We start from the raw sequence: 27,928 nt of genomic DNA on the forward strand, positions 1-27,928 counted from the left end.
AAGGCTCGGGTCTGCACTGCAATAAAGCGACTGAGCGTTTTGCCTGTAAGAGAGCCTAGAACATTTCTCTGCAGGGAAAGAGCCTGGGGGAACGTGCTGTGAAATTATCTAAAACCGGTTTTGAAATCTCTCCAATCCCCCTTCTCACCCTGGCAGGCTGCAGAACAACATCCACGTTTCACTCCAGATGGGCCCAGCCTCCCAGGGGATGTGGAAGGGAAATGGCTGCTGTGGAGCTAGCTCAGGTAGGGATTATGAGAGAGTTGCTCATGAGTTCCCTCTGGACTGTGAGGGGCAGTAAACACATAGGAGATGGGAACTTCTGGGGAGTTTAGTTTGGAGATGGGAGAGGGCAGGAAATCCACAGGGTGGAGAAAAGGAGGAGGACAGAGTGGTGACCATACCTGCTGGGACTGTTTAACCTGAGGCTCACATTCTAGGAACAGATCCATTGGGGTTGAGGGAGGAAATTGGCCTATTTGTGGAACAGGGAAACACCCACTGGACAGGGCTGGGAAATTATCAGACTGTCAGTGCTGAAGCTGGAACCTTACTAACCAATGGCTCCTATGAGATATGAAGGGGGCATCCACTGGTGGGGCTTAGGGAGATGCCCTATCCCCTCACATCTAGCTGCTGGCAGTGAGGAGGGTATTTGGATTCCCCTCAAGGGCTCCATCCACTATTACGGTCTCTGGCTAGTAGGTTTGTGAGGCATGAGAATATCCTGCTCCCCTCTGTCTGCTGGGAGGGATGAGGGACTCTCTTTCTCCCCTCACCCTGATGCCTCCTGAGAGGGTGCGGGTCGGACTCTGCTGACTGCCTACCAGAGTTTCCATTTGATTGGCCCTGCTTCCCTGTGACTGGGGTAGACGGTGCTGAGTGAACGGACTCTTGTTTTTTTAGGGTCTGGTGACCTTCGAAGGAGGTGGCTGTGTACTTCACCAGGGAAGAGTGGGCTCTGCTGGATCCTGCTCAGAGAGACCTCTACTGGGATGTCATGCAGGAGAACTATGAGATGGTGACCCACGCTAGGTAAGGATTTCTTTCCTTGGCTATTAGAAGTGGAAATGAAGAGTTAAAGTTGACATCATCTCCATAATACAACCTTAACTCTTCCCTGTTTCAGCAACACCCTGACATGCCAGTGACACACACACTAGCTTTCTACCCTCTGCTGCTAGAGAACACTTTGGGAGCAGAGCACAGGAGCTGTATAGCACAAAGTCTAACATCTTCTGTACGATAAGACAAAACTCAGGTGAGGTTTGCCATAAAGAACAGAAGCTGCCTACACCCCTGGCCAACACTCGAACACTGAGCCCACTCAAACCATCTCCAACTTGCAAAATGTTTCCACCTCTTTACCCCCAGCCCCTGAGGATTCCTTCTGAGTCATTGCCTTCATGTACCCATCAGGGTTCCCTCCCCACTCTGAACTCTGGGATACAGATGTGGGGATCCATATGAAAGACCCCCTAAACTTATTTCTACCAGCTTAGGTTAAAACTTCCCCAAGACACAAATCTCTGTTTGTCCTTGGATGGATGGTATCCTGCCACCCCCAAGTGATTTAGACACAGGTTCAGGGAAAGGACCACTGGAGTTTCTATTCCCCCAAATATCCCACCAAGCCCTTATACCCCCGTTCCTGAGGAGGCTTGAGAATAATATCCTAACCAAATGGTTACAAGTGATCACAGACCCAAACCCTGGGTCTTGAGGATGCTGAAAATCAATCAGGTTCTTAAAAGAAGATTTTATTTAAAGAAAGATAAAAGCATCACCTCTGTAAAATCAGGATGGAAGATAACTTTACAGGGTAACAAAAGATTCAAAAACACAGAGGAACTCCGTCTAGGCTTAGTTTCCAAGTTACAAAAAACAGGAATAAACCTCCCTACAGCAAAGGGAAAATTCACAAGCTAAAACAAAAGCTATCCTAATACGCCTTGCCTGGCTTTACTTACTATTTTTGTAATATTAGGGACTCACTCAGGATTGTTTGGAGGAGATGGATTTCTGCCTGGCCCTCTCAGTCCCGAGAGAAAACACACAAACAAAGAGCACAAACAAAGTCTCTTCACACACACACTCCCACACCCCCCGCCCCCATTGAAAGTATCTTCTTTCCCCATTGGTCCTTTTGATCAGGTGCCAACCAGGTTATTTGAGCTTCTTAACCCCTTACAGGTAAGGAGGAATTCTAGGATACCCTTAGCTGTAGGGTTATGACAACCCCTAACTGAGCCCTGGACAGAACTGGCATGTACGCCTCCAGAGTGCTGAGAACCCTCATGGCAAGAGCACACCCTTGTGCACATTTGCTGACACAGCCTGCAAACACATCACTGAAATGAGACAAACTTGGTCCTTCAAGGTTCACATGCACCTCTCTTCATATCACAGTCACAGCTCTGCAAAGCTGCTCCAACTAATTCTTCCACCATCCAATTACAGCTACAGCTGACAGTGCTCGCAGTTGCAGTGCATGCAGATCAATGCTGGTATTCAATCTGTGGAATACAACACAAACAATGTCATGTTCTTTTAGTCCTTCCTCATAGCTATTATAGATTCATACATTAAAAGGCCAAAAGTCAGGTCATGTAATCAGACTTCCTGTACAACAGATACTGCTCTACTGGCCACAGCATGTCTCCTGGAGTCAGCTAAGCACTGTGAGAGCTGGAAAACATAATCTCAACTATACATATTTGGAAAACATCATCCGAACTATACATATAAAATTATGGGGTCTAAATTAGTTGTTACCACTCAAGAAAGAGATCTTGGAGTCATTGTGGATAGTCTCTGAAAACATCCACTCGGTGTGCAGCGGCAGTCAAAAACGCGCACAGAATGTGGGATCATTAAGAAAGGGATAATATATATAATAAAACAGAAAATATCATATTGCCTCTATAAAAATCCTATAAAAAACATCTTGTATACTGCATGCCGATGTGGTCGCCCCACCTTAAAAAAGATATACTGGAATTGGAAAAAGTTCAGAAAAGGACAACCAAAAATGATTAGGGGTATGGAATGGCTTGGAATGGAGAGATTAGTAATGAATGGAGAGATTAATAAAACTGGGACTTTTCATCTTGGAAAAGAGACAACTGAGGGGGGATATTCTAGAGGTGTATAAAATCATGAGTGGTGTGGAGAAAGAAATAAGGAAGTGGTGTTTACTCCTCATAACATAAGAACTAGAGATCACCAAATGAAATTAATAAGCAGCAGGTTTAAACAACAAGAGGAAGTCTTTTTTCACTCGACGCACAGTCAAACTGTGGAACTCCTTACCAGAGGATGTGTGAAGACTATAACAAAGTTCAGAAAGGAACTAGATAAGTTCATGGAGTGGAGGATAGGTCAATCAATGGCCATTAGCCAGGATGTCCCTAGCCTCTGTTTGCCAGAAGCTGGGAATGGGCAATAGGGGATGGATCACTTGATGATTACCTGTTCTTTTCATTTTCTCTGGGGCCCCTGGCATTGGCCACTGTCGATAGACAGGATACTGGGCTAGATGGACCTTTGGTCTGACCCAGTATGACCGTTCTTATGACAAAAGCTCTCTGTGGTTAATAGTCTGAGTCTTCCTGTGAATATGATTTTCAGTCTCTTTGATTTATCAGTTTCACTTGTAGTAATCTGAAATTCCAAATTCTAGAGTTAACTTTTTCAGTACTGCTTCCCCAGAGAGGCAGTGGAGGCCACGTACTGGCTGATATAATGCCAAGTGACTGAGTCAGTCAAGGGACAATAGAAGGACAGTTTCAGCCTAGGTGTGTCTAAAATGTTGTAAGAATAAGGGGATTTTGTAAAAAGGTTCTTTTTTGGGTCGGGGTGGGTGGGATTGGGAGGGAATGCCAGTAAATTCTTGCTCAAATAACACCAAATTTAAACCACTATCCATGCCCTGCATACCCATAGCAAATGTCAAGACAATCTGAGCACGCACGTGGATTTCAGAGAGGTTAGATTACTCAACTTTTAAATAGTTTTTAATGTGAGAGTAAGATGGGCCCATTCCACTCATAGAAGCGGTGTGAGGCTCCTATTCTTAGGAGAAGGGAGAACAGGGAGCGTAAAGGGAATAAATGGATGGGGTGCTGGTGGCCCTGCAGTACCAAACAGCAGAGAGGGCTGAGGGCAGTGGGAAGAAGGGGAGTGGGTGTCCTAGTGAGTGACAGAGCTAGCTACACCTCTGTCCCCTTCCCAGTATCTCTAAAGTGGCCCCCTCAGCAAGTTGTCAGCCTCATGCCTTTCCGTCTCCTGAAGTGGATTTTCTGCAGTTCTCCCTCCTCAACCGGGCCCTGGGCTACCATACCTGGCATACCTGCTGTGCTTACCCCACAGATCAGGACTGAGTGCGGACACCTTTGGAGCCTGAGATCAGTGGTGTACAGTGACAAACGCTCCTTTGGTGTGCAGAAAGCTGTTTTATTTTGCAGTAGGAACTAGTTGAGGTAACCTCAGCACCATTAGCAATTATCATGAGAACTCATGGAGGACAGGTGAGGTCCAGAGAACTGGTGAAGGGCAAACATTGTTCCCCTTGTTAAAGATACCTAAAGAGGCTATGTCTACACTGCACTTTTGGCAGTAAAACTTTTGTCGGTCAGGTGTGTGAAAAATACACCCCCTCACCGACCAAAGTTTTACCAACGAAAAGCGCCGGGGTGGACAGCGCTTTGTCTGTGAGAGACGCTCCTGCCAACAAAGCTGATGCCACTTGTTGAGGTTGGTTTTATTTTACCAGCAGGAGAGCTCTCTTCTGCTGGCAAAAAGCAGGTACATGGGAGACCTTACAGTGGCACAGCTGGTTGAAAGATCATATTCAATCTTAATCTGCAGCAAGGCAATTTAGGTTTGCCATTAGGGAAAAACTTGTAACTACAAAGGTAGTTAAGCTCTGAACAAGATCCAAGGTAGATTATGGAATCCCAATGATTGGAAGCTTTTCAGAACAGCTTGGACTAGTGGTTCTCAACCTATTTATCATCGTGGGCTGCATATGCAGCTCTCTATGTTTATGTGGGCTGCATCCACACAATATATAGACCTGTATGGCCCTGAGGATGTCACATGGGCTCCAGCTGTGTGCTGGTTGGGCCACAAACGGCCTGGGAAACTGCAGGTTGAGAACCACTGGCTTAAACAAATACCTATCAACGATGGTCTAGGTGTACTTAGTCCTGCCTCAGTGCATGGGCTGCATTAAATGACCTCTTGAAGTCCCTTTCTGCCCTGTGTTTCCGTGGTTCTGTCACTTTATAACCTTCACCATTCACTGGGGGATTTTCATACTCCTTTCCATTACATCTGACTCGCTATATTCCCTAACTCTCAACATGTGCTTTCCTGATACCTAACACCCCTGACATACCATACACAGTGGTATCCCCTTAACTGCGCTGAGCTCCACCAGCCCATTCTCTCCAGCCCCAGTTTCCTTGTGACAGTCTCATAGCCCTTGGGTCTCTCTGTCGTTAGGAATCGGTTCCAAGGTGATTTCCCCATGGCTTTCTGTGATGTGGAGTTACTTTCCCTGGGTTTTAGGAGCTGCTTTGATCAGGAATGTCTGGCTGTGTGCCAGCAGAGCGGTGGAGAGTTTATCCCATTATAGGCAAAGTGCCTGGCACCTTACCCGGCGAGCTAGCTCCAGAATTTCACTGCTTTAAAACGAGCAGTAGTTAAAAAAAAAAAAAAAAAGGCCAGGCTCTTTGTGACCCATGAGCTATAAATTCACCTGATCTCACTTGTTTTCCTTCATCTGAGCAGGGTTACCAGTTTCCAAACCTGAGGTGTTGTCCCAGCTGGAACGAGGGGAAGAGCTGTGGGTCTCAGATCTCCAGGGCTCTGAGGAAAGCAAGCTTCTGAGACGAACCTGCACAGGTGAGGAGTCATTAGAGCAACTCAGATACTGTTTGGACCTGAAGAAAACAGCTGGAATTCCCTATATAGCCCTTGAGAGCTCTTGAGTTCGAGGTTGTCCCCCAGCAGGTGTCATATCCTCAGGGTAGATAATCGCTCATGGCTTCCTTCCCATCCTGAGCGAGTCCTGGCAATAGCTCCCTTCCTAACCTCCCTTCATCCTGAGTGTTGGGATGGTTTATGGAGTCAGAATTGATCCCTTCCTCTTTCCCCTTTGGGGAAGGGTTCAGGGAAATTCATTTTCTGATATTTTCCTCTTCTCTCCAGCACTTACCCTTGGTTTCCTCTCCCCTTTTCCATTCATGCTTCTTAGGTTTCTCTCTCTATGTCTCAGGAGATGGTGGGATGGTGAGTGAGAACGGGGAGCAGAATACAAAGCAGGAAGATGCTGAGCATGTGGAACCACATTGGGAATTATCGAAAGGGGACATGTCCAGGAGTCATGAGAAGAGGCAGCAGGGAAACCAACCAGGAGAGGAAAATGAGAAATCTATCAATTGTGAGGAAAATCACAAGGACCTCCAGGAAACCACAGCCCAGCAGAGAATCCTCATGGGAAAGAGGAAACACGTGTGCCCTGAGTGCGGGAGGAACTTCAGTAGACGCTCACACCTCATTCACCATGAGCGAATCCACACGGGAGAGAGACCCTATGAATGCTGTGAGTGTGGGGAAAACTTCACTCGGCGCTCAGACCTTATAGACACCAGAAAACCCACACAGACGAGAGCCCTTATGAATGTTGTGAGTGCGGGAAAAAGCTTCATTTACTGCCAGACCTGAGAGACATCAGAGGATCCACAGGAGGACAGAGACCCTATGAATGCTGTGAGTGCGGGAAAAGCTTCTATGGAGTCGTGCCTTATTTATAATCAGAGAATCCACCAGGGAGATAAAACCATAAATCCTTGTCTAGGGCTGGCAAAACATACATTTTTTTTCTTTAATATTTTGGTACTTCCCACACATGGCCTTTAAGGCTGTTCAGTTACATTTACATCATTGTGGTCTCAGCTCCCCCAGGTGAGTTGTTGCAGTTCTGCTTTTTGCAGCTACCCTTTGGGGTGACTCCCCAAAGACCCTTTCCGCCAGCTGCGTTGTTCTATGTGTCGTGGGAGTATGAGTCCTCTTACTAGGAATGGGCATCAGCCCCTGATGTGGGAACACAAATGACCTCAATTAGTTGCATTATGTTAAAATCTATCCGGGCCTTGTCTCCATTAGCATTTTTTTGCAGTTAGCCAGCTCGATGTGAGCTATCCAGATGTAAAATCACAACTCTGTTTTCGGTGTTGGACATGACCCAAGTACAATAGTCTGGTTAGCTAACATGTTTTCCCTCAACCTGTCCTAACCTCCTCCACTTTTCCTAGTCTAGACAAACCATTATCATGATGCTAAACTTTGTAAATAACACAACTCAATAATAAGGAGAATGCTGAGTGAAGCAGGTTTCAGTGGATCAGAGGAAATGCAACGTGAAAATCTGTGGTTCTCATTCTGAGTTATCCGATGTAAACATGCTCTAGAATCTCATTCTATCTGAAATGGAAAGTGTCTTATGCCTCTGTGAGATGTAGATTTTTCTCTTTCCTGAAGGCTGTTTGGTCACACAACTGGCAAAATGTAGTTCAGATTTATTGGGGACTTTGAGTCAGATGACCATTTTCTTCAATAATTATTTCTTCCTTTGCTTTTGCTTCTTCCCCACCCCTCCGAGATTTCATGGGAAAAGTTCAATGCAGCTCAGTCAGCTGGAGAGAATACTCCCAGTTCTGGGGTATGCTACCAAGGAAACAAGGTGTGCTTTTAAATCTCTAGTCTGAGATGGTGAATGTCTGCACACCCCACAGTCTGCAACTAACGGGATATAATCACAGCGTTGTTCAGTTATTTAGGTCAGTAATTATCTCAGATACCTGTGGAGAGAGTTCCACCATAAGTGACTTTGAACTAGGCAAAATGCCCATGTATTTGGTTCCCAAAGCAGTTGTAATCAAGGCAATACTGGAGGTTACCAAGTACTAGCTGAGATAAATGCCAAGTGACTGAGGTCAGTCAGGGGGCAATAAACAGCATAGTTTCATCTTAGATGTGCTTAAAAGGTTGTAAAACAAGGAGGTTCCTAAAAAGGTTCTTTTGGGGGGAGACCCTGGGGGAATCTAGGGAACTCCTTGTTCAAATAACCCCAAATTTTGAACCACTAACTATGCCCTGCATGCCCATAGAGAGTAGCAAATGCCAAGACAATCTGAGCACCGTGGATTTTAGAGCTGTGGATCAGTCAACGTTTAAACTGAAAGCAGTGCTGACCCATAAGAGTGTCCAAGCTGACACTCTGCTGTAATCACTTCCCAAATGCATGGAGCATGTGGGAGTCAGCTGGGCCCATCCAGTGATACAAGACAGTGTGAGGTTCCTATCAGTGGTCCTTGGCAAAAGGGAGAGCAGGGAGCTCTGGAGGGGATAAATTGATGGGCTGCAGGTGACCATGCAGTACCACACAGCAGGGAGGGCTGAGGATAGTGGGAAGAAGGGGAGTGGGTGTCCTAGTGAGTCACAGGGCTAGCTTATCTCTGTCCCCTTCCCAGTAGTCTGAGCCCCCCCACCTCCCAAGGTGGTCAGCCTCATGCCTTTCCATCTGTTGGAGTGGATTTCTGCCATAGGTGGAGTTTGAGGGGGGAGGGGTCTGGGAGGGCATTGTCCCCCCCCCCCCAACTGCAAGCCTCAGGCAGGCACCTTGAGTGTGCAATGTGATGAGTCCCGCAGGGGAGACAGGAAATGCGCTGCTCCTAGCTTGCACCCCTGAGACATGGAGTCAGAATTTTGTTATAACAGAATGATTAACTGGTGATTAAGATAAGAAAGGGTTGTTAGAATGTTTCCTAAAGTTAAATGATCTGTTCCAACTTGGTGAACTGCAAAAAGCAAGTAGCTTAAGGCTTTGTCTACACTGGAACTTTGCCTGCAAAACTTTTGTCGTTCAGGGGTGTTAATCCCTCCCCCCCGAATGACAGAAGTTTTACCAATGAAAAGATGCCGGTGTGAACAGCGCTTTGTCATCCTGCGGACAAAGCTGCTTCCACTCACGAGGGGTGAACGTTTTTTTTTTTTGTCAGGAAAGCTTTCTCTTGCTGACAATAGCAGCTACACTGCACGGCTTTTAGCTAAAGCTGTGTGGGTAGACAAAGTCTAAATGATAGAAAGTAATTATAGATTTGGAGAACTGATTTTAGACAAAGAAGATGCAGTAGATCTAATCTGCATGGATGTTAGTAAGGCATTTGATATGAGAAATTATTAGTTAAATTGGAGAAGGTGGGAATTAATATGAGAATGAAAGGTGGATAGGAACTGGTTAAAGGGAAGATTACAACATGTCATACTGAAAGGTGAACTGTCAGCTGGAGGGAGGTTACTAGCGGAGTTCCTCAGAGATCGGTCTTGGTACCACTATTATTAACATTTTATTTCTACCTTGGCACAAAAAGTGGGAGTGTGCTAATAAAATTCGCAGATGACACACAAGTTGGGAGGTATTGCCAATATGGAGGAGAACCGGAATATCATACAAGAAGATCTGGATGACCTTGTAAACTGGAGTAATAGAAATGGGATGATATTTAATATGGCGAAGTGCAAGGTCAAGTATTTAGGGACTAACAACAAGAATTTTTACGATAAGCTGGGGACTTATCAATTGAAAGTGACAGTAGAGGAGAAAAGCTGGGTGTATTGGTTAATCACAGGATGACTATGAGCCATCAGTGTGATGTGGCCTGTGAAAAAGGCTGATGGAGTCTTAGGATCTATCAGGTGAGGTATTTCCAGTAGAGAGGGGGGTTACATCATTATAAAACGCACTGGTGAGATCTTATCTGGAGTACTGTGCAATTTTGATCTCTCATATTAAGAAAGATAAAATCAAATGGGAACAGGTGCAGAGAAGGGCTACTAGAATGATCTGAGAATGAAAAACTACCTTATGAGAGGAGACTCAAGAGCTGGCTGTTTAGCCTACCAATAGAAGGCTGAGGGGAGATATGATTACTCTGTATAAATACATCAGAGAGGGATACAATACCAGGGAAGGAGAGAAGTTATTTAAGTTAAGCACCAATTGTGGACCCCAGAACAAATGGATATAAACTGTCCGTCATCAAGTTTAGGCTTGAAATTAAAGTGAACGTTTCTAACCGTCAGAGAGAGACGTTCTGGAGCAGCCTCCCAAGGGGAGCAGTGGGGACAAAAAACCAAACTGGCTTTAAGAGTGAGCTTGATAAATTTATGGAGGGGATGGTATGACAAGACTACCTACAATGGTGTGTGGCCCATTGGCGGCTGCCTGTAATAAAAATCTCCAGCAGCTGGAGACAGTTACTACAGAGAATTCTCTCCCAGGTATCTTCCTGGTGTATCTTGCCCACATGCTCAGGGTCTAACTGATCCCATATTAGTGGTTGGGAAGGAATTTTCTCCCGGGTCAGATTGGCAGAGACCGTGGGGAGGATTTTGCTCCTTTGCAGCGTGGGGCATGGTCACGTGCAGGTTTAAACTAGTGTAAATGATTAATTATTTGTAACTTGCTGTCTTTAAACCACGAATTGAGGACTTCAGTAACTCAGCAGAGGTGAGGGGTCTATGACGGAGTGGGTGGGTGAGGTTCTGTGGCCTGTGATATGCAGGGGGTCAGACTAGATAATCATGATGGTCCGTTCAGACTTCAGTAAGCGTATCTGAGTAAGAATATACATTACAATTTTAAACCCAACCAGTGTCTCATAACTGACTTGCCACAAGATGTCAGAACATGTTAGTATTAGAGGTGAGTGGGTCTAAAATTTATATAATTTTATTTTTAGATATAGGAATTAGACACAGTGCTCCAGTCAGAGGATTTCTAAGTTGTTCTCTGCAAAACACCAGAGTCTTCAGTTGCCTAAGTAGCCCCTGGAATCCCGGTTAAAATTGCACCTTTCCCCCTCTACCCCCCAATCTGAAAAGGCGCCCCAGTGGGCAGGCATGGAATTTGCCCCCCCCCTCCTCCCCCCACACACACATGGCCCTGTTGGCCTGAACAGAACCTTCCCTCAATATAGAAGTCAAATTACGCCTATGGTTTCTGCAATTCTCCCTCTCCTTGACCAGGGCCCTGGGTCAGCATACCCTGCGTACCAGCTGCGCTAACCCCACAGATCAGACTGAGTGCAGACGCCATTGGAGCCTGGATCAGTGTGTAAAGAGACAAACACTCCTTTGGTGTGCAGGAGGCTGTTTTATTTTACGGTGGGAAAAAAGGATTTTAAAATAACAGTCTTCATACCTGTGCATCCGATGGTCAGCGAGGCAGGTCTAAGTTCTTCAGACGCCCCAGTGGGGTGTTCTTCAGATGCCCCAGTGACCCCAGTGGGGTTGTCTTGTCTCTCTCTTCCCCCAGACAGTCACCAGAACACCTGTGCCTCCCCCCCTGCCCCCAAGGGAGTCCCTTTTTAAACTGCTCCAGTCCGTTTGATCTTCTGGTCCTGTTCGTCTAAGCCAGTTCTGTACAATCGCTGGAGCTAAGAGGTAGAATACTCAAAGCTAATCATTCAGACATTATCTCTTAACAGTCCTTAAGGGTTTACCAAGGTGTGGCTCCTCTTGAGCCAGGCTGCTTCCCTTTCTGCTTCTTTTCCTGCCAGCCTCCTATTGAAGTAAACCAAAGTATTCATGCAGTAAATATCCCAGTATCCAGGACAACAGACATCATGTTATTACAGAGTCTCTCCAGCTCCACCACAGGGGACTTGGGGATCTAGGACTAAGGGCTTGTCTCCTGTGAATGCTACAGTAGCACAGCTGCAGTGCTGTAGCTGTGCCCTGGTAGCACTTCAGTGTAGCCATGAACTAGAGGGATGGGAGGGATTCTCTCATCACCGTAGTCAATCCACCTCCCCAAGTGGTGCTAACTAGGGGTTGCTGGAAGAATTTTCCCATTGACCTAACGCTGTCTGAACTGGCGGTGAAGTCAGCTTAATTGTTCACTTAGGGGCTTTTTCACCCCTAAAGAGTGATGGGTCGGCTGAATCTATGAATGATTCATAGATACTAAGGTCGGAAAGGACCATTCTGATCATCTAGTCCGACCTCCTGCACAACGCAGGCCACAGAATCTCACCCACCCACTCCTACGAAAAACCTCACCTATGTCTGAGCTATTGAAGTCCTCAAATTGTGGTTTAAAGACTTCAAGGAGCAGAGAATCCTCCCTTAAGTGACCCGTGCCCCATGCTACAGAGGAAGGCGAAAAACCTCCAGGGCCTCTCCAATCTGCCCTGGAGGAAAATTCCTTCCCGACCCCAGTATGGCGATCAACTAAACCCTGAGCATATGGGCAAGATTCACCAGCCAGATACTACAGAAAATTCTTTCCTGGGTAACTCAGATCCCATCCATCTAATATCTCATCTCAGGGGATTAGGCCTATTTACCCTGAATATTTAAAGATCAATTAATTACCAAAATCTCATTATCCCATCATACCATCTCCTCCATAAACTTATCGAGTAGAATCTTAAAGCCAGATAGATCTTTTGCCCACACTGCTTCCCTTGGAAGGCTATTCCAAAACTTCATTCCTCTGATGGTTAGAAACCTTCGTCCAATTTCAAGTCTAAAATTGAAATGAGGAATGGCCTAAAGGGACACCAGGTTAAGTGGGGAGGGTGTGGTTAGTGGGCGGAAGGGAGGGGTGGTTTGGGGATCTAGAGCCTGTTGTGAGAGAATTTGCCCTGTCCCCGTTGGTGGAGAGCGTGCACTCTGTTCTGATCAGAGTCCATTTTCAGTTCACATATTTTCAAATATGATGATTCTCATTCTTCTCTCCACTATTCAGGGCCTCCCTCCTTCCCACCGTCTTCCCTACAAACTGTGACCACAGCCTCTGTTCCTCAGTCCTCACAAGGTGATCCCTTCCCTGGCATAAATGTGCATTTGCTTGGTGACATCATAGGTTGGTAATGAAACTTCTGGGGACTTGGAGGGTCCTGCTCCCCCCTCCCTATCTGTAACAACCACAGTCTCTCTTCCCTGCAGGCTCCTTGGATCTCTGAGTCGGTCCCTGCTGAGATCCCATGCTCTTATTCTTACTTTTCCAGAGGAATTAGTCTGTTGCTACTGAGTTATAATCATATCTAATTCCCCAACCTTATCCTAGGTACTTAAGGAACTAGCTGAGGCAATCTCAGCACCATTAGCAAGTATTGTTGAGAACTCCTTGAGGACAGGTGAGGTCCCAAAGGACTGCTGAAGGGCAAACATTGTTTCCCATTGTGGTACTAAGGAGACCTGGGGAGTTATAAACCAGTGAACCCAACTTCTATACCTGGAAAGATACCGGAACCTGTTATTAAACAATCGGTTTGTAATAGAGGATAATAGAGTTATAAAGAATAGTCAGTATGGATTTATCCAGAATAAATCATGCCAAACAAACCTGATTTCCTACTTTAACAGAGATATTGGCCTAGGATAATACAGATAAGCAGCAGATTTGCTATATCTTCATTTTAGTACACCATTTGACATAGTCCCACGTGCCGTTCCCATAGGGAAATGGGGTCTAGATTAAATTATTATAAAGTGAGTGCACAAAACTGGTTGAAAGATCATACTCAATCTGCAGCAAGGGTGATTTAGGTTAGATATTAGGGGGGAAAATTGTAAGTCCAAAGGTAGTTAAGCTCTGGAATATACTTCAAAAGGAGGCTGTGGAATCCCCATCATTGGAAGTTTTTACGAACAGTTTAGACAAATACCAATCAGGGATTATCTAGGTGTAGTTGGTCCTGCCTCAGTGCATAGGCTGGATTAAATGATCTTCCTGTCTTACATTTCTATGATTCTATCATTCTGTAATTTTCTCCATACACTGGGGGATTTTCGTACTCCTTTCCATTACATCTGACTCGCTATATTCCCTAACTCCTCAGCATGTGCTTTCCTGATATCCCACGCCCCTGAAATCCCACACGCAATGATATCCCCTCTCCTTCCTATTCCTTACTGTGCTGAGCCCCAGCAGCCCGTTTCCCCGACTCTCTCGTTATCCTTGGGTCTCTATCAGAAGGAAGCAGTTCCAAGGTGATGTCCCCTTGGCTTTCTGTGATGTGGAGTTACTTTCCCTGGGTTTTAGGAGCCCCTTTGATCAGGAGCGTCTGGCCGCGTGTGTCAGCAGAACGGTGGAGAGTTAATCCCCAATTAGGCAGAGTGTCTGGCACCTTACCCGGAGAGCTAGCTCCAGAATTTTGGTGCTTTAAAACGAGCGGTGGTTAAAAAAAGACCAGGCTCTTTGTGACCCATGAGCTATAAATTCACCTGATCTCACTTGTTTTCCTTCATCTGAGCAGGGTTACCAGTTTCCAAATCTGAGGTGATGTCCCAGCTGGAACGAGGGGAAGAGCTGTGGGTCTCAGATCTCCAGGGCTCTGAGGAAAGCGAGATCCTGAGAGGAACCTTCTCAGGTGAGGAGACATTAGTCCAACAACTCAGATGCTGTATGTGCGTGAAGAAAACAGCTGGGTTTCCCTACCAAATCCGTGAGAGCAGTTTGAGTTCCAGATTGTCCCCCAGCAGGTGTCAGGTCCTCAGGGCAGATATCGCTCATGGCTTCTTTTCCATCCTGAGCGACTCCTGGCAATAGCTCCTTTCCTAACCTCCCTTCATCCTGAGCATTGGGATGGGATGTGGAGACAAAATTGATTCCCTTCTCTCTGCCCTCTGAGGAATAGTTTGGGGGAGTTCCTGTTCTGATAGTTTCTCCCATCTCTCCAGCACTTACCCTTGGTTTCCTCTCCCAATTTTCATTCCTGCTTCTGAGGTTTCTCTCTGTGTCTCAGGAGATGGTGGGATGGTGAATGAGAACAGGGAGCAGAATCCAAAGCAGGAAGATGCTGAGCATGTGGAACCTCACTGGGAAGTATCACAAAGAACGAAAGGGGACATGTCCAGGAGACATGAGGAGAGGCAGCCAGGAGAGAAAATGGGAAAATCCATCAATTGTGAGGAAAATCACAAGGACCTCCAGGAAACCACAGCCCAGCAGAGAATCCTCATGGGATTGAGGAAATATATATGCCCTGAGTGCGGGAGAAACTTCAGTAGACGCTCACACCTCATTCACCATGAGCGAATCCACACGGGAGAGAGACCCTATGAATGCTGTGAGTGTGGGAAAAACTTCACTCGGCGCTCAGACCTTATTAGACACCAGAAAACCCACACAGACGAGAGCCCTTATGAATGTTGTGAGTGCGGGAAAAGCTTCATTTACTGCTCAGACCTGAGAAGACATCAGAGGATCCACAGGAGACAGAGACCCTATGAATGCTGTGAGTGCGGGAAAAGCTTCCATCAGGGGTCACACCTTATTTATCATCGGAGAATCCACCAGGGAGATAAAAACCATAAAATCCTTGTCTAGGGCTGGCAAAATATATAATTTTTTCTCTAATATTAATGATAATTCCCACATGTGTCCCTTAAGGCTGTTAGTGCCATTTACGTCATAGTGATCTCAGCTCCCCCAGGTGAGTTGTGCGGTTCTGCTTTTTGCAGCTACCCCTTTTGGGGTGAATCCCCAAAGACACTCTCTGCCAGCTGCGTTGTTCTCTGAGTCGTGGGAGCATGAGTCCATCTTACTAGGAATGTGCATCAGCCCCGGGTGGGGGGAACACAAATGACCTCAGTTAGCTGCATTGTGTTAAAATCTACCTGGGCCTTGTCTCCATTAGCATTTTTTGCAGTTAGCCAGCTCGAGTGAGCTATCCAGATGTAAAATCACAACTCTGTTCTCTGTACTAACGTGGCCCAAGTACCATAGTCTGTGGATTTTAAAGCAATTTTATTAGTCAACTTTTACACAGAAAGTAGTGCTGAACCATAATAGTGTCAGAACTGGTGGTCAGCTGTAATCGCTTCCCAAAGACATGGAGTGTGTGGGAGTTGACTGGGCCCATCCACTGATAGAAGACAGTGTGAGGTTGCTATTCTTAGGAGAAAGGGGAGCAGTGGAGGGGATAATTTGATGGGCTGCTGGTGACCCTGCAGTACCACACAGCAGGGAGGCCTGAGGGCAGTGGGAGGAAGGAGAGTGGGTGTCCTAGTGAGTGACAGGACTAGCTATATCTTTGTCCCCTTCCTATTATGTCTGAGCCCTCCCACACACACATACACAAGGTATCAGTCTCATGCCTTTCCAGCTCCCGAAGTGGATTTCTGCAATTTTCCCTCTCCTTAACCGGGCCCTGGGTTACCATACCCTGTGTACCAACTGTGCTTACTCCGCAGGTCAGGCTGAGTGCAGACACCAGTGGGAGCCTGGAATCAGTGGTGTAAAGAGACAAACACTCCTTTGGTGTGCAGAAGGCTGTTTTATTTTGTGGTGGGGAAAAAGGAAATAACCCACAGTCTTCATCCCTGTGTGTCCAATGGTTAGCGAGACAGGTCTAAGTTCTTCAGACACCCCAGCGGGGTCGTCTTGTCTCTCTTTTCCCCCAAACAGTCACCAGAACAGCTGTGCCCTTCCCAAGACGGAGTCCCTTTTTTAACTGCCCCAGTCCGTTTGATCTTCTGGTCCTATTCGTCTAAGCCAGGTCTATACATTTACTGCAGCTAGGAGGTAGAATACTCAAAGCTAATCATTCAGACATTGTCTCTTAACAGTCCTTAAGGGTTTACCAAGGCGTGACTCCTCTTGAGCCAGTTGTCTTCCCTTTCTGCTTCTTTTCCTGCCACCCCCTATTGAAACCAAAGTATTCGTGCAGTAAATATCCCAGTATCCAGGACAACACACAGCACGTTGTTATTACAGAGCCACTCCAGCTCCACCACAGGGGACTTGGGGATCTAGGACTAAGGGCTTGTCTACTCTTTGAATGCTACTGTAGTAGCACTTCAGTGTAGCCATGAACTAGAGGGATGGGAGGGATTCTCCCATCACCGTAGTCAATCCACCTCCCCAAGTGGTACTAGCTAGGAGTTGCTAGAAGAATTATCCCATTGACCTAGCATGGTCTGCACTGGAGATTAGGTCGGCTTAATTGTGTCATTCAGGGGCATGGATTTTTTCACCCCTAAAGAGTGATGGGTCAGCTGAATTTATGAATGGCCTAAGGGACACCAGTGGGGAGGGTGCGGTTAGTGGGCGGGAGGGAGGGGTGGTTTGGAGATCTAGAGCCTGTTGTGAGAGGATCCCTGCCCAGTCCCCGTTGGAGAGTGTGCACTCCGTTCTGATCAGAGTCCATTTTCAGTTCACATATTTTCAAATATGATGATTCTCATTCTTCTCCCCACTGTTCAGGGCCTCCCTCCCTCCCACCATCTTCCCTACAAACTGTGACCACAGCCTCTGTTCCTCAGTCCTCATAAGGTGACCTCTTCCCTGGCATAAATATGCATTTGCTTGGTGACATCATAGGTTGGTAATGAAACTTCTGGGGACTTGGAGGGTCCTGCTCCCCCCTCCCTATCTGTAACAACCACAGTCTCTCTTCCCTGCAGGCTTCTTGGATATCTGAGTCGGTCCCTGCTGAGATCCCATGGTCTTTTTCTTACTTTTCCAGAGGAATTAGTCTGTTGCTACTGAGTTATAATCATATCTAATTCCCCAACCTCATCCTAGGTATTTAAGGAACTAGCTGAGGCAATCTCAGCACCATTAGCAAGTATTGTTGAGAACTCCTTGAGGACAGGTGAGGTCTCAAAGGACTGCTGAAGGGCAAACATTGTTCCCCATTTTAAAGATAGGTACTAAGGGGACCTGGGGAGTTATAGACCAGTCAGCCTAACTTTGATACCTGTAAAGATACCAGAACATGTTGTTAAACAATCAGTTTGTAAGCACCAGGAGGATAATAGCGTTATAAGGAATATTCAGTATGGATTTGTCCAGAACAAGTCATGCCAAACCAACCTGATTTCCTACTTTGACAGAGAGATTGGCCTATGACAGGGATAATCAATAGGTGGACCACAGGCCAAATCCAGACCACCAGACACTTTTTAATGGACCCCGAAATCTTTTTATTATTACTAGGGCTGTTAAGCGATCAAAAAAATTAATCGGGATTAATCATGCTGTAAAACAATAATAGAATACCATTTATTTAAATGTTTTTGGATGATTTCTATATTTTCAAATAGTGATTTCAGTTACAAGACAGAATACAAAGTGTACAGTGCTTACTTTATATTCTTGATTACAAATATTTGCACTGTAAAAAAGAAGTATTGTAGTGCAATCACTTTACAATGAAAGTTTAACTTATAAATGTAGAATTATGTACAAAAAAATACCTGCACTCAAAAATAAAACAATATAAAACTTTAGAGCCTACAAGTCCATTCAGTCTTACTTCTTGTTCAACCAATCGCTAAGAAAAACAAGTTTGTTGATATTTACAGGAGATAATGCTGCCCACTTCTTATTTACAATGTCATCTGCAAGTGAGAACAGGCATTTGCATGGCGCTGTTGTAGCCAGCGTCACAAGGTATTTACGTGCCAGATGCACTAAGGATTCAGATGTCCCTTCATACTTTGACCACCATTCCAGAGGACATGCGTCCATGCTGATGATGCTCGATAATGATCCAAAGCGGTGCAGAGTGACACATGTTCATTTTCATCATGTGAGTCAGATGCCACCAGCAGAAGGTTGATTTTCTTTTTTGGTGGTTCGGGTTTTGTAGTTTCCTCATTGGAGTGATGCTCTTTTAAGACTTCTGAAAGCATGCTCCACACCTCATCCCTCTCAGATTTTGAAAGGCACTTCAGATTCTTAAATCTTCAGTGGAGTGCAGTAGCTATTTTTAGAAACCTCACATTGTTATCTTCTTTGCGTTTTGTCAAATCTGTAGTGAAAGTGTTCTTAAAACAAACGTGCCGAGTCATCATCCGAGACTGCTAGAACATGAATTATATGGCAGAGTGAGGGTAAAACACAGAGCAGGGGAGACATAAAATTCTCCCCCCAAGGAGTTCCGTCACAAATTTAATTAACATGTTTTTTTAACAAGCAGCATCAGCATGGAAGCATGTCCTCTGGAATGCTGGTCGAAGCATGAAGGGGCATATGAATGTTTAGCATATCAGGCACGTAAATACCTTGCAGTGCCAGCTCCAAAAGTGCCATGTGAACACCTGTTCTCACTTTCAGATGATGTAAATAAGAAGCGGGCAGCATGATCTCCCATAAATGTAAATAAACTTTATCTTCGCGATTGGCTGAACAAGAAGTAGGACTGAATGGATGTGTAAACTCTAAAGTTTTACATTGTTTGATTTTTGAATGCAATTGTGAGATCCAAAAACCCTACATTTGTAAGTTGCACTTTCACAATAAAGAGATTGCACTACAGTACTTGTATGAGATGAATTGAAAAATACTATTTCTTTTATTTATCATTTTTACAGTGCAGATATTTATAATAAAAATAATATAAAGTGAGCAGTGTACACTTTGTATTCTGTGTTGTAATTCAAATCAATATATTTGAAAATTAGAAAAATATCCAAAAATATTTAATACATTTCAATTGGTATGCTATTGTTTAACAGTGTGATTAAAAATGCAATTATTCATGATTAATTTTTTTAATCACGATTAATTTTTTTTTAGTTAATCATGTGAATTAACTGAGACTAATCGACAGCCCTACTTCTCTTTTTTTTTTTATTGTTTTCTTTCAAGTCTGGACCTTGACTATCACTTGACCAAGATATTTGGATCTTGACAAAAAATAATTAACTACCCCTGGCCTACAGTATTACAGAGAACTTGCAGCTTTGCAATATCTTCATGTTAGTACATCCTTTGATCCGATCCCACATGCCGTTCTCAGAGGGAAACTAGGGAAATGGAGTCTAGATGAAATTATTACAAAGTGGGCGCAAAATTGGTTGAAAGATTACTCAATCTGCAGCAAGGGCGATTTAGGTTAGATATTAGGGAAAAACTTGTAACTCAAGGGTAGTTAAACTCTGGAATAGGATTCTAAAGGAGGCTGTGGAATTCCCATCACTGGAAGTTTTTCAGAACAGCTTAGACAAATACCTATCAGGGATGGGGTCTAGGTTTATTTGGTCCTACCTCAGTGCATGGGCTGGATTAAATGTTCCATTCCTATATTTCTGTTCTCCATACGCTGGGGGATTTTCGTACTCCTTTCCATTACACCTGACTCGCTATATTCCCTAACTCCTCAGCATGTGCTTTCCTGATACCTAACACCCCACACGCAATATCCCCTCTCCTTCCTATTCCTTACTGTGCTGAGCCCCAGCAGCCCGTTTCCCTGACTCTCTCATTATCTTTGGGTCTCTATCGGTAGGAAGCAGTTTCAAGGTGATTTCCCCATGGCTTTTTGTGATGTAGAGTTACTTTCCCTAGGTTTTAAGAGCCCCTTTGAACAGGAATCTCTGGTCATGTGTGTGCAAGCACAGCGGTTATTTCCCTTATAGGCAGAGTGTCTGGCACCTTAGAGCACCTGGAGAGCTAGCCACAGAATTTTGGTGCTTTAAAACGAGCAATGGTTTAAAAAAAGGCCAGGCTCTTTGTGACACATGTCCCATGAATTCACCTGATCTCATTTGATTCTTTCCTCTGAGCAGGGTTACCAGTTTCCAAACCTGAAGTGATGTCCAAGCTGGAACGAGGGGAAAAGCTGTGGGTCTCAGATCTCCAGGGCTCTGAGGAAAGCGAGATCCTGAGAGGCACCTGTCCTGGTGAGGAGTCATCAGAACAACTCAGATACTGTCTGGGCCTGAAGAAAACAGCTGGGATTCCCTACCAAGCCCTTGAGAGCTCTCTGAGTTCCAGATTGTCCCCCAGCAGGTGTCATGTCCTCCGGGCAGATATCGCTCATTGGTTCCTACCCATCCTGAGCGACTTGTGGCAATAGCTCCCTTCCTAACCTTCCTTCATCCTGAGCGATGGGATGGGAGATAGAATTGACCCCCTCCTCTCTCCCTAATGGGGAAGAGCTTGGGGGAATTCATTTCCTGATATTTCCCCCATCTCTCCAGCACTTACTCTGGTTTCCTCTCCCCTTTTAGTTCAGGTTCTGTTACCTGCGCACTCTTGAGTATTCCACCTTTACCATTCCCTGGGCTCAAGGCGTAACCTGGTTAATTTAAGTATCCTCACCCTTACGCAGTTCCTCGGGCTCAGGGCTAGCCTTACGCTGTTCCTAGGGCTCAGGGCATAATCTTCTGCAGGTTTGCAGGGTCTTTTACTAGTGAAAGAGCCTTACACAGTAATATCCTTAACTTCTATTTTTTAACAGTTACCAAAGCAGAACACACACACTAAGCATACAATGCTCACCACTCCCCATAATCAGATGAACTTTTCTTGGTGGCCAGCCAGGATCAGGTTGTCCGAGGCTCCTTCAGCTTCTGCATGATATAGTTGGCAGGTTGTTGAGGTCTGGCGGCTCTGATCTTGGGCTGTGCCCTGCAGTTGGTTCCCAAGAAATTCCTGTTGGACCCAGTTATTATAGGTTTCAGAGTAGCAGCCATGTTAGTCTGTATTCGCAAAAAGAAAAGGAGTACTTGTGGCACCTTAGAGACTAACAAATTTATTTGAGCATAAACTTTCGTGAGCTACAGCTCACTTCATGCTCTACTGTCACCAACCATTGTAAAGTAAAGTTCTGCAAACCATTATTTTCACCCATCCTAGCCCATTACGAAACCACTCTTTACCCAATCAGAGCCCACCACCTGAGCTGACTTAAATCTTGCCAAGTTAGTTATGCAACAGGCAGAAATGATCAAAGAACCAGACAGAGACCAGACAGATGAACAATAGAGAAGCAGGGACAATGAAGGCAAAACAATGAAGTACAGATTTCACAACCACATCTGTTAGGTGATTCCTTGCTAGACAGAATGCTGTCAACATTTTCTTTACATTTCTTACGATCTGTTTCTGTATCTGGTGATGGTGGGCGCTGTTACAACAGGAGCCTCCTCAACAGCCCGATATTGCATTGTTTTGATGCAATTTAGAGGGAAGGTGAGGCTGTGACTTCCTGCTGCTTAGCTCATGGCTGCTGCTGTCCTAATGTGGCTGCAAAAAAGTCCTGAGACATCACAGTTTCTCTCTGTGTCTCAGGAGATGGTGGGATGGTGAGTGAGAACGGGGAGCAGAATCCAAAGCAGGAAGATGCTGAACACGTGGAACCGTGCTGGGAAGTATCACAAAAGATGAAAGAGGACGTGTCCAGGAGTCCTGAGAAGAGGCAGCAGGGAAACCAACCAGAAGAGAAAATGGACAAATCCATCAATTGCGAGGAAAATCACAAGGACCTCCAGGAAACCACAGCCCAGCAGAGAATCCTCATGGGAGAGAGGAAACACATATGCCCTGAGTGCGGGAGAAACTTCAGTAGACGCTCACACCTCATTCACCATGAGCGAATCCACACGGGAGAAAGACCCTATGAATGCTGTGAGTGTGGGAAAAACTTCATTCGGCGCTCAGACCTTATTAGACACCAGAAAACCCACACATGCGAAAGCCCTTATGAATGTTGTGAGTGTGGGAAGAACTTTATTTACTGCTCAGATCTGAGGAGACATCAGAAGATCCAAACAGGACAGAGACCCTATGAATGCTGAGAGTTGGGAAAAGCTTCCATCAGGGGTCACACCTTATTTATCATCGGAGAATCCACCAGGGAGATAAACACAATAAAATCCTTGTCTAGGGCTGGCAAAATATATAATTTTTTCTCTAAGATTAATGATAATTCCCACATGTGTCCCTTAAGGCTGTTAGTGCCATTTACGTCATAGTGATCTCAGCTCCCCCAGGTGAGTTGTGCGGTTCTGCTTTTTGCAGCTAATCCTTCTTCTTCGATACCTGGAAAGAGACTGGCCCATATTGTTAAACATTCTCTTTGTAAGCACCTGTAGGATAAAAGCTTTATAAGAATAGTCAGCATGGATTTGTCAAGAACAAATCATGCCAAACCAATCTGATTTCCTACTTTGACAGGGAGATTGGCCTATAGTATTTCAGGGAAGCAGTGGATTTGCTATATCTTCATTTTAGTACCTCCTTTGACACAGTCCCACGTGCCGTTCTCATAGGGAAATGGGGTCTAGATTAAATTATTATAAAGCGTGCACACAAAACTGGTTGAAAGATCAAACTCAATCTTAGGGCTTGGCTACATTTGCAAGTTAGAGCGCATTAAAGCAGTCCCTGGCGCCCTAACTCCCAATGTGTCCACATTGGCAAGGCACGTAGAGCGCCTGGACTCTGCAGCTGGAGTGATCTTGGTAATTCACCTCCACGAGAAACACAAAGCTTGCTGCGTCCCGGCTGAAATGTGCCGGCATCAGTGTGAATGAGGTGTTGCATTACTGCGCTGTGATTGGCCTCCGGAAACGTCCCATAATCCCCTGAAGTCAAGTGGCCACTCTTCTCATTGTTTTGAAAGCTCTGTTTCGGACAGCTAGCGTGCTTATCTGCTCCGGGACAAAGCAAGCCATTAGTGTGGAATGCTGCTGTTGTGAGTGTGGTCGGGGTGGGGGGGGCAGGGTGGTCTGCTGCTGTCTGAACTTACAAGACAGCATGCTGACATGCTCTCAGCCCCCCAAAACACACTCCCTGTCACACTCCCCCTCCCCACCTGCCATTTGAAAAGCACATTGCAGCCACTTTCACACTGGGATAGATACCACAATGCACTGCTCTTTGTGGCATTGCAAGAGCTGCTAATGTGGCCACGCCAGTGCGCTTGCAGCTGACAGTGTAAACGCAGGGCAGCATTTTCCCTGCTGCGGTCTCTGAAGCCTGGTTTAACTCCCAGCGCTCTACATCTGCAAGTGTGGCCATGCCCTTAAACTGCAGCAAGGGCGATTTAGGTTAGATATTAGCGAAAAACTTGTAAGTGCAAGGGTAGTAAAGCTCTGAAATACACTTCCAAAGGAGGTTGTGGAATCCCCATCATTGGAAGTTTTTAAGAACAGCTTAGACAAATACCTATCAGGGATTGTCAAGGTGTACTTGGTCCTGCCTCAGTGCATAGGCTGGATTAAATGATCTTCCTGTCTTACATTTCTGTGATTCTATCATTCTGTAATTTTCTCCATACACTGGGGGATTTTCGTACTCCTTTCCATTACATCTGACTCGCTATAATCCCTAACTCCTCAGCATGTGCTTTCCTGATATCCCACGCCCCTGACATCCCACATGCAGTGATATCCTCTCTCCTTCCTATTCCTTACTGTGCTAAGCCCCAGCAGCCCGTTTCCCCGACTCTCTCGTTATCCTTGGGTCTCTATTGGAAGGAAGCAGTTCCAAGTTGATGTCCCCTTGGCTTTCTGTGATGTAGAGTTACTTTCCCTGGGTTTTAGGAGCCCCTTTGAACAGGAATCTCTGGTCATGTGTGTGCCAGCACAGCAGTTATTCCCCTTATAGGCAGAGTGTCTGGCACCTTAGAGCACCTGGAGAGCTAGCCACAGAATTTTGGTGCTTTAAAATGAGCAATGATTAAAAAAAGGCCAGGCTCTTTGTGACAAATGTCCCATGAAGTCACCTGATCTCATTTGATTCTTTCCTCTGAACAGGGTTACCAGTTTCCAAACCTGATGTTATGGCCCAGCTGGAACGAGGGGAAGAGCTGTGGGTCTCAGATCTCCAGGGCTCTGAGGAAAGCGAAATCCTGAGAGGAACCTTCCCAGGTGAGGAGTCATTAGTCCAACAACTCAGATGCTGTATGTGCGTGAAGAAAACAGCTGGGTTTCCCTACCAAATCCGTGAGAGCAGTTTGAGTTCCAGATTGTCCCCCAGCAGGTGTCAGGTCCTCAGGGCAGATATCGCTCATGGCTTCTTTCTCATCCTGAGTGACTCCTGGCAATAGCTCCCTTCCTAACCTCCCTTCATCCTGAGCATTGGGATGGGATGTGGAGACAGAGCTGATCCCCTCCTCTCTTCCCCTCTAAGGAAAAGTTTGGGGGAGTTCATTTTCTAATATTTTCCCCCATCTCTCCAGCACTTACCTTTGGTTTCCTCTCCCCTTTTTTGTTCTTGCTTCTGAGGTTTCTCTCTGTGTCTCAGGAGATGGTGGGATGGTGAGTGAGAACAGGGAGCGGAATCCACAGCAGGAAGATGCTGAGCATGTGGAATCACAGCAGGAATTATCACAAAGAACAAAAGGGGACATGTCCAGGAGACATGAGGAGAGGCAGCCAGGAGAGAAAATGGGAAAATCCATCAATTGTGAGGAAAATCACACGGACCTCCAGGAGACCACAGCCCAACAGAGAATCCTCATGGGAGAGAGGAAACACATATGCCCTGAGTGTGGGAAAAACTTCAGAAGTCGCTCTCACCTTATTAACCATGAGCGAATCCACACGGGAGAGAGACCCTATAAATGCTGTGAGTGTGGGAAAAACTTCATTCGACGCTCACACCTTATTAGACACCAGAGGATCCACACTGGTGAGCGACCCTATGAATGTTTTGAGTGCGGGAAAACCTTCATTTACTGCTCAGACCTTAGGAGACATCAGAGGATCCACACAGGACAGAGACCTTATGCATGCTGTGAGTGCGGGAAAAGCTTCCATCAGGGGTCACACCTTATTTATCATCAGAGAATCCACCAGGGAGATAAACACCATAAAATCCTTGTCTAGGGCTGGCAAAACGTACCTTTTTTCTTTAATATTTTTGGTAGTTCCCGCACGTGGCCTTTAAGGCTGTTAGTGCCATTTACGTCATTGTGGTCTCAGCTCCACCAGGTGAGTTGTGCGGTTTTGCTTTTTGCAGCTACCCCTTTTGGGGTGACTCCCCAAGGACCCTTTCTGCCAGCTGCTTTGTTCTGAGTCGTGGGAGTATGAATCCATCTTACTAGGAATGCGCATCAGGCCCAGGGGAGGGAAACACAAAAGACCTCAGTTAGCTGCATTATGTTAAAATCTACCTTGGCCTTGTCTCCATTAGGACTTTTTGTAGTTAGCCAGCATGAGTGAGCTATCCAGATGGAAAATCACAACTCTGTTTTCTGTACTGACTTGGCCCATGTACAATAGTGTGGGTTAGCTCGCACTTTCCCCCTCAACCTGTCCTAATCTCCTTTACTTTTTCTAGTCTAGAGAAACCATTATCATGATGGTAAAACTTTTGTAAAATAACACAACTCAGCAATAAGACAGTGCTTAGTGAATCAGGTGTCAGTGGGTCAGAGAAGAATGCAACAGGAAAATCTGTGGGTCTCATTCTGAGTCATCAGATGTAACCTGCTGTAGAATCTCATTCCATCTGAAACTGAAAATGTCTTATACCTCTGTGAGCAGGGTCAGATTTCCAACTACGCACAGTGGGCAGGTTGCCAAGTATGTGATTTTCTAGCCCAAATGGGCTATTTTTAGCTGTCAGTTGCCAGGGTTTTTAGCAGTTGCAAGTTGCAGTATTTTGGGTTATTTTGCTGCCCTGCTGCCACTGGCTACACTGCTCAGGAGGGAGGGAGCCTCCTGATCCATCCCGTCCTTTGCCGAGATGCCCCACACACTGCTTGTCTCACATCGTGCCACCTCCCCTTGGGTGACATTTGGAGCATGTGCAGAATTATTTTCCGAGGGAGGCAGAATTTTTTTTCTGCAAAAATGTGTTGCAGTTCTGTCTTTCGCCCACCAGGGGCCACTGTGGTGCCAGAACAGCCTGAGCTGGCTGAGGCTGGCTGGTCTGGCAGGCGGGTGGCAGGGGTATTTCTTCCTCAAGTGAAAAGTTACAGCAGCCTTCTTGGAACCAGTTTAGGAGGCAGAGCTGGCCACACAGGGCTACTGGGGGGGAGGTCACAGGACCACAGGGGGCTGCTTAAAATGCTGTCCCTAGGGGCACAAAAAGTGTAAATCTGGCCCTGATTTTTCTCTTTCCTGAAGGCGGTTTGGTCACACAACTGGATATTGCTTTTCTGTGGCAGAATGTAGTTCAGATTTATTGGGGACTTTGAGTCAAATGACCAGTTGCTTCAATAGTCATTTCTTCCTTTATTTTTCCTCCACCCTTCCATGATGACATGGGAAAATTCAAACGCAGCTCAGTCAACAGGATAGAATATTCCCAGTTCTGGGATATGCTACCAAGGAAACAGGAGTGGTTTGAAATCTCCAGTGGTGAACAACAGCAGACCCCAAACTCTGCAACTAACTGAAGTAACTGGGTATAATCACAGTGTTGTTCAATTATTTAAGTCAGTATTATCTCAGATAATGCAGGGAGAGAGTGCCACAGTAAGTGACTTGGAACTAGGTAAAATGCCCATGTATTTGGTTCCCAACACAGTTGTAACCCAGTCCTTACAGGAAGGTACCCCTGAAGATATCTCCTAGCTAATCCTAATATTTGGGAAATACTGTCTTTAGCTATGCAGATGTGGAGGAAATAGAATTGACGTTTTTGTTTAATTCACCCTTTGAAATGCTGCAAATATGTATAAAAGTTGAATGTGAGACAGCTGAAGAAAAATAACTCTTTTTGAATAGAAACCAGCCTCTTGTACCATCCAATGATTCTCACCAGGCCTATATCTAGTTTCTAATTTAAACCTGTGCTATCAGATTAAAGAAGTAAACTGGGCAGGTTTGAGGAAGTCATTCCTCACTAGCACAGCTGAGATTTTGGGTGGGTTGGTAAAGGATTCTTCTCCAGAGAAATGTAAATTTGTCCTCCTCAAGACCAAGGATTTGGCAAGAACTCAGAAACCACAGGCACCTAATTGCTGGTTTTCAGCACAGAGATGAAAGCTATGGTGAACTATGGTCCACAGAAATGTGTTTAGAACACAATTTCCTAGTTCCGTGGCATTGATTAGAGTCCCAATAGATGCCAGTTAGATTGAGAACAATTGTCCTTTACCATATGAATCCAAAGTTTCATGAGGCAAAGAAAAAGAGTTGATGACTTTGGAGGACATTC

At 45.5% G+C, this 27,928-nt stretch overlaps 1 protein-coding gene across 1 annotated transcript; it reads left to right on the top strand.

The window, feature by feature from the left end:
• Positions 1 to 221: 221 nt before the first annotated feature.
• Positions 222 to 27,498, top strand: LOC119843815 (zinc finger protein 420-like). The gene is made up of 11 exons (XM_043498366.1): positions 222 to 245; positions 926 to 1,035; positions 5,509 to 5,522; positions 5,797 to 5,910; positions 6,263 to 6,610; positions 14,337 to 14,450; positions 14,826 to 15,317; positions 20,599 to 20,712; positions 22,106 to 22,609; positions 24,574 to 24,687; positions 25,064 to 27,498. Exons 1-11 carry the CDS (start codon positions 222 to 224, stop codon positions 25,645 to 25,647), a joined length of 2,532 nt encoding a protein of 843 aa, XP_043354301.1. The 3' UTR covers positions 25,648 to 27,498.
• The last annotated feature ends 430 nt before the right edge of the window (positions 27,499 to 27,928 follow it).

The sequence above is a fragment of the Dermochelys coriacea genome, chromosome 15 (genome assembly GCF_009764565.3).
Source record: "Dermochelys coriacea isolate rDerCor1 chromosome 15, rDerCor1.pri.v4, whole genome shotgun sequence".
Taxonomy (NCBI): Eukaryota; Metazoa; Chordata; order Testudines; family Dermochelyidae; genus Dermochelys; species Dermochelys coriacea.

Bases quoted from the DNA above. Each gene is read 5' to 3' on its own strand.
- LOC119843815 (XM_043498366.1), top strand. From the start codon at position 222: ATGGCTGCTGTGGAGCTAGCTCAG. The intron at 246-925 runs GTAGGGATTATG...TGACCTTCGAAG, and splicing joins CTGCTGTGGAGCTAGCTCAG to GAGGTGGCTGTGTACTTCAC. The intron at 22,610-24,573 runs GAGAGTTGGGAA...TCCTCTGAACAG, and splicing joins ACAGAGACCCTATGAATGCT to GGTTACCAGTTTCCAAACCT.